Consider the following 7,654-nt stretch of genomic DNA (forward strand, 5'->3'; position numbering starts at 1 on the left):
CTATTTTTTCCTGGTCAGTTAATAAATAGCAGGAAGGTAAGATTAACCTGAGTATATAACTTAACATCTTACCTCCTTCATACTGAACTATGAATTATGAATTATGTTTAATAACTCAATTTATATTTTAATTAGTGAAAACATTTCAAATTCACAAATAATAGTAAAAAAAAAAATCACAAAATTTTTACAAAAAGGACTTCATAAATGTTAATGGCAACGAAACAAATAGGTGTCATTTAATGGTTAATGGTATCCTAACTGGTAATGTTTTCCAAAAGATAAGGCCTTCAAATATCCACAATCCCATCCTCCAATGAAATCCAAACATATGGCATAATTAACAGGCTTTGGTTCTAAAACTAAAATAAAAAATCCTATTTGAATAACCAGTTTTCTACACAATTAGAATACTAATCTTGAATATAGAAAAATTAAGCCATTACCTGAACACTGAAACCTACTTCATGTGCCATTAATGGAAGACATTTAAAAAAAAAACTGATCAAATTGATTATCCAAATCATAGCTTGGTAACCTCATAACTACATTTAAATTAAACTAATCCTAGAAATGTAGTATTTGTCTCATAATTATATTTGGTTATTTTATCTTAAAAAAATAATAAGGCTTTATAAAAATTTCAGAATGGATAAGAATTTGTTTCCTTCAGGGTTTGGCTTTTGTTTTAGATATTTGGTATTTATTCATTTATTTATTTGAGTTTGCTGGTCTTAGCTGCACCATGCAGGATCTTCTAACTTCACCATGCAAACGCTAAGTTGCAGCGTGTGGGATCTAGTTCCCTGACAAGGGATCGAACCCAGGCCCCTGCACTGGGAGCACAGAGTCACATTCTCTGGCAGTCAAAAGGAGATACATATAGTCCTACATTTTTTAGGAATGTGAACGTGCACTTTTGTCTGTGGGTAGGACCGGGCAATGGCGGAGATAGAGAGACAGAATCAGACATGGATTTCAGCAAAAAGTTAAAGGAAAAGTTATGCTCTTGATTTCTTTGGCAGGAGATGGAAAAATGAAAACACATCCAACGGGGCTTTTAATGCCTTAAAGTGTCCTAGGAAGGTCATTTGTAATACTTTAAGATACACAGAGGTCAACCCCCAAACGAAGGGGAACACTGGGTACAATCAATATTACCTTCACTTAAATGGTTGTAAATGACATCCTCTCTGTCCAAACTAACCACAAAAATAAATCCCAATCAAAATTTCCAAGGGCACTGAATGCACTTAGAAAGAAGAAAAATAGAAAAATGGGAACGCGCCCAGGCCGGGCCTCACCTCTGGCCCTTCGGGGGCATCCTCTCCAGGGGGCGTTTTCTGGAGCAGACCCAAGGAGCCGTTGCTGGAAGCCCTCCTGTCCTCGGCGGCAGAGGCGAAGGGCTCCTCGGGGTCTGTTTCCCCCACGTGGAAGGGGCCCACTTCTTCCTGACTCCAATCCAGTTCTTCTTCAGACTGCTTCAAAGAGCTACTGCTGCTCTTGGGAACGATGCCGGCGGTCGATAGGCTGCTGGGCACCGAGGTATAGGATGACTGGGGGCCGGAGTAAGGCCGCCCCGCGGGGGCCAGGGCCTCGGCCTCCAGGAGGTCCGGGACGGACAGGCTCAGGCGGCGGTCCAGATGATGCTGGGCCCGTAAGTCCAGGGCTTTGCTCGAGGTCTTCTTCACCCTCCTCTTGCTCAGGTTGACCAACAAAGGCCTGGTCCGCTGTTTAAATGAGCCCCAGACCGACGGTTTATCAAGGTCCATGGCTGCATGAAGCACAGACAGTCCCTCTGGGGAAGAGGACGTCTCTACGGGACACTTCAGTGACTCCTAGGAAACAGAAAACACGGAGGAAGGATATGAAGCTTCTCTGCACTGTCAGGGCACATCAATGTGGGAAATGTGACTCAAGGAATCTTACCCTTCCCAATAACTGATCAAGACCAAAATATCTAATCAGTAACATCTACAAAAAAATAATTGGTAACATCTATCCTGGTGGCTCAGAGGGTAAAGCATCTGCCTGCAATAAGGGAGACCCAGGTTCGATCCCTGGGTCGAGAAGATTCCCTGAAGGAGGGCATGGCAACCCACTCCAGTATTCTTGCCTGGAGAATCCCATGGACAGAGGAGCCTGGTGGGCTACAGTTCATGGGGTCTCGAAGAGTTGGGCATGGCTGAGCGACTTCACATCACTTCACAAATATCAGGAAAAACATTTTTAAGGAACTGAATCTTAGTGATCTCTTTAATTGGAGTAGTTACAGAAAAGTTACAGCAATAAATGAATGAAACTATAAGGTTGACATACATTAAAAAATGTTTCCATAAAAGGACTGCTTTCTGAGTCTGGCTTATTTCACTCCAGATTCATCTATCTTGCTGCAAATGGCAGAATTTCCTTCTTTTTATGACTCAATAACTATCCCAATGTATATGCATGTATACCACATTTTCTTATCCATTCATCCTTCAATTGCCACTTTTTTTTTTTTAATATCCTGGCTATTGTGAATAATGTTGCAGAGGACAAGGGATGCAGAGTTCTCTTGGAGAAACTGATTTCATTTTCTTTGAATATATACCCAGAAATGGGATAGCTGATTTGATTCTAGTTTTCAGAGTTCCATACTTATTTCTATAATAACTATACCAATGTACAGTTGATGAGATGCAGGTTCTATCCCTGGATCAGGAAGATCCCCTGGAGGAGAAAATGGAATCCACTCTAATATGCTTGCCTGGAGAATTCCATGGATGGAGGAGCCTGGCGGGCTATGGTTCACAGAGTTGCAGACAGTCAGACACAACTGAAATGACTTAGCACACTTGCAAAGATGTTATCAAGAGCAGTGACTTTAGTCATCTGACTGTGGTTGGTTAGTGTTCTGTTAGCACAGGATTGAAGTTAAACGGGAGAAAGAAATGAATCAAGTTTTTGGATAGAGAGATTAATCATAAATTCAATAAGGGATCTTGGCTTTAGGAGACTCCTTTTCAGTTTCACATGTGCAACATAGTTAATATTTTTTATAGATTATATGTATGTGTTTATGTTTAAACTGTGGGTCTTTAAGGGTCCAGAGGGGGTCTCCCAGGTGGCACTGGTGGTAAAGAACCCGCCTGTCAATGCAGGAGACGGGGGTTCGATCCCTGAGCCAGGAAGATCCCTGGAGGACGGTAAGGCAACCCACTGCAGTATTCTTGCCTGGAGAATCCCATGGACAGAGGAGCCTGGTGGGGTATAGTCCATAGGAAAACAAAGAGTCAAACACAGCTGAAGCGACTTAGCACACATAACAATGTATATCTCCATCAAGAGTATGTAAGAGTTCCCAATTTTCCACACCCTCAACAACACTCATCTCTCTGTCTTTTTTACATTTATGATCACCATGTATTCTTGAAATTTGCTAAGAGCATAGATCTTTAGGTTTCTATATCCCTACACACACACACACACACGCACACAAAATGGTAAGTACAAGAAGTGATGGGAGGTATTAACTTGATGTGGTACTCATTTTGTAATAAATATGTATATTAAATTGACCACCATATATCTTAAATATATACAATTTTTATTTGTCAATTATACCTAATAAACCTTGGGAAAAAACAAGAATTAAAATAAAAAATTACAAAAGAAAACTTTTTTCTTATTTCCTCTCAAGAGAAAGTAGAGCAAGAGACATTTACTAGAAAAATAACAGCATCTCTTAACCATTATGTTCAAGGGAATGAGTTTCTATGTCTCTAAACCCAGAGTCAGCAAACAATTTCTGAACAAGGCCAGTTAGTAAATATTATAGGCTGAGAGTGAGACAGTTCAAACTGCTCAATCCTATTGTGACACCAGAGGAGACATGTATGATACCAAAATATAAGAGTACCTGTGGTCCCAGTAAAACTTCATTTATAAAAACAGGCAACAGACTATAGTTTGCAAATCCTGCTTTAATTTTATCATCTTCCTTTCTAGAGTTAAGTGTGCATTTTGAAGGACAAATACAAGCTCATATCAACTAGGATTCCATCTAGTATCTCAAAATTTATATTAAAATAAGAGTAAATATAAAAACATTTATAAAAGTGAGAGGTCTGCCTTAGTCTGATGCACCAGACCAGAAGAACTATGAAAGCTTCTACAAGGGAAATCCTAAGAAAAGCAACCTTCAGAGCTTCAGCCAGAGAATGAAAGAGAGAAAATGTTTCCCACAAACAGGTTTGAGTGACAGGAAAGCTTCACAAATATAATACATGCTGCTGAATGCTATGCAGGAAAGGGGGTAATTTAAGATATAAGAGGTTGGACTCATTAGGAAATCGGATTAAAATAAAATTTGGCACAATAACCCTCATTCAGCGTGTCAAGTGCCTCATGATAAATCTTTCCAATATGAAAAAGTACAGTGTGGTCAAGTCAGCCTAAGCTGGCCTATACTCACCTTGTCACATTTGTCTAATAACAAAAAAGGCTAAGAGCTATGATAAAAAGCATTTTCCAAAACCAAGGACTCCATGCATTTGTACCCAGCCCAGGATATTTAGTCACTGGGAAGTCACTGCTGAAGATCAGGAGTAGGTGACAGTCCTCCAGCTCTGGACTGCCGACCATCAGCCTGAGGATGAACTTGATACCCTCAATAGGCGATGCAGAGATGAAGACCTTGGATTCTAGACACAGACTCCACAAGTTGGAATTTTAATTTTTTATGTTCTACTCAGGTATACTGTCAGGCTAAATCTCAATGTTTTCACCTATTCACTAGGGAATATATCACCTAGCTTAAAAACAAGATAAAGTCCCAGTGTCTGAGTATCTGATGCAGAGAAAGTGCACTCAGGAAAAGCTATGTTTTCATTCTTATTGATGATACTGTCATAATGTCATATTTTGATATCTTAAGTCACTTAAGAGTTCTGTGTCTCATTATCATTTCCATTTTCTTTAGCTTTTTAAAAATTTATTTTTAATTGGGAGATAATTGCTTTACAATACTGTACTGGTTTTATTTACATTTTATACATAAATTTAACCATAACTACCTCATAGGGCTCTTGTGAGAACTAAATGAATTAATCCATATAAAGCAATTAGAAAATTCCTTCACAAAGAGTAAATTTTTAATACAATGTTATCCAGCTTTATAATTAACATTATTTCTATTATATAATATTGGGTCATTCAGCTTTAAATTTTAAAAATATTTTACAATTCTTTACTGCTTTTAAAAATGCTACTATAAACATAAGCATAATCACATTAGCAGAACACAAATACATTATTTAATTCACATCTTAGTTTAACTTGCACATAGGTTCAAAATGCTTGTTTCCACATTCATCTGAAAATATTTCAGTCAATTTGTCTTTAATGGAGAGTTATTTCATTTAGTCACTAAGTTGTGTCTGACTCTTTTGTGACCCCATGAACTGTATAGCCCTGTTCATGGCTCCTCTGTCCATGGAATTTCCCAGGCAAGAATACTGGAGTGGGTTGCCATATCCTCCTCAAGGGCATCTTCCAGACCCAGGGATCAAACCTCCATCTCTTGCACTGGCAGGCGAACTCTTTAACAGCGCCACCAGGGAAGCCGGGGTGTTATATAGGTGTCTGCTACTCTAGCTGGTTGATGGTTTAGTTCTTTTATACCCTAATCCTTATGCTACTTAAAGAGGGGTGTTTGTTTTTCAACTATAACTGCGAATCTGTCTACTTCTCCTGTAAGCTATATCATTTTTTGCTTCTGTATTTTGAAGGCCTGTTGTTATCTGCAAACATGTTACAATTAAAACAGTTGTCTTCTTGCTGTTGAAATACAATCTAACAATCTCTGTCTTTAGTTGGTTTGTTTAGACCATTAAGGGCTTCCCGGCTGGCTCAGCTGGTCAAGGTTCGATCCCTGTGTTGGGAAGACCCCTGGAGAAGGGAATGGCTACCCACCCCAGTATTCTGACCTGGAGAATTCCAGGGACTGTATAGTCCATGGGGTCCCAAAGAGTCAGACATGACTGAGCAACTTCCACTGTTTAGACCATTAATATCTAATGTAATAATATGTTATGTAACAATAATATGTAATAATATGTTAGGTCGAGCATTTTGTTTCCTGTTTGTTTCCTCTACTATTTGTTCTAGTTCCCCGTTCTTGCATTGGTTAGGTTTATTTAGTGTTCCATTTTAACTCAAATTATCATTATTTTTTACTATATTTTTGTGTAAGTTTTTAGTGGCTGATCTAGCTAGGGATTACAACATGCAGAGTTAACCTTTTACCCTTTACTTGGAATCAATAGTTCAGCACTCCAACCGGAATAGAAAAACCAAACCACATGCATTTGTTTCCTACTGCTACTATAAAAAACTACAATCTTAGTGGCTTATTAAGATAAATTCATTATTCTTCAATTCTGGAGCCCAGAAGTCCAATACATATTTCATCAAATTAAACCAAGGTGTTGACAAGACTGCATAATTTCTTGGAAGCTCCCGAGAGAAATCTGTTTCTCCGTCATTCCAGACCAAAAAGTTCTCATTTTCTTGCTGGCTGACCGTGGAGGATCTTTTGCAACTGTGGAGGCTGCCCACAAGCCTGGGCCCTCTTCTCCACTTTTAAAGCCACCAACAGTAAGGAAAGTCATTCTCAATACTACCTCTCTCTGATCCTCTCTTCCACCTTCCTCTTCCATTTTTAAGGACTCGTGATATAACTGGCTCCATCAGGACAGTACATCTCAAGATTTACAGTCATAATCGCATCTACAAAGTTCTTTTTGCCATTTATTTTATCATAGCCACAGAATTTTGGTAATAGAATGTGGACATATGTGGGGGACAGGAAGTAGATTATTCTGCCTTCCACACCACCATATAGGTTTCCTCATCATCTCCTTTTTATAGACTCTTTTATATATACATCTAAATACACTAAAAATTCCCATAAGACAATGTTTTACTTGGGATATCAATGATGAACCATTTTTTCATAATTCAAGAAAATAAATCTGTTATATTTACCACCTCTTCCATTCTCGATATTCTAAATTTCCTTCTGGTATTATTTCCCATTTTTCCAAGGAATTTCCTTAACTAGTTATTTCTTAGAAGGTCTGCTGTCTTGGTTTTCCTTCATCTGAGAACATCTCTGTTTCATTTTCAAGGGTATTTTCACTGGATACTGGATTCTGCACTTTTATTTCAGTACTTTAAACATAATGTGACATTTCTTTCTGCCCTCCGTGATTTCTGATGAGAAATTCAGTCATTTCAATTACTGTTTTCCTATAGATAAGGTCACTTTTCTCTGCCTTCAAGATTCTGTCTTTGTCATTAAGTTTGCAGAAGTTATGATGTGACTCAGTGTATAGTTATTTGGATTTATCTTCTTTGGGAATAGCTTAGCTTCTGGAATTTATAGGTTTATTTCTTTTGCCAAACTTGGAAAGTTTTCAGCCATTATTTCTTGGAATATTTGTTTATCCACACACTCTTCTTTCATTCTGAGCCTCTGATCATGCAAACATTATGCCTTTTTGCTATCCTTCATTAGTTCCAGGGTCTCTACAATATTTTGCCTCTCCCATATTCACAATTTCTACCAATTTATTTTCAAGTTTCCCAATTTTTTCTTCTGTTGTTCCGA

The 7,654-nt window shown here is 38.3% G+C and overlaps 1 protein-coding gene across 1 annotated transcript in view; it reads right to left on the minus strand.

Moving 5' to 3' along the window:
- Positions 1-1,772, minus strand: part of MCTP2 (multiple C2 and transmembrane domain containing 2) — a 192,831-nt gene extending 191,059 nt beyond the window's left edge. Inside the window, exon 1 of the mRNA XM_065906033.1 lies at positions 1,305-1,772. Coding sequence (XP_065762105.1) covers positions 1,305-1,772 — 468 coding nt within the window. The remainder of the gene's footprint in view (positions 1-1,304) is intronic.
- Positions 1,773-7,654: the final 5,882 nt, after the last annotated feature.

The sequence above is a fragment of the Muntiacus reevesi genome, chromosome 15 (assembly GCF_963930625.1).
Source record: "Muntiacus reevesi chromosome 15, mMunRee1.1, whole genome shotgun sequence".
In the NCBI taxonomy this organism is placed as follows: domain Eukaryota; kingdom Metazoa; phylum Chordata; class Mammalia; order Artiodactyla; family Cervidae; genus Muntiacus; species Muntiacus reevesi.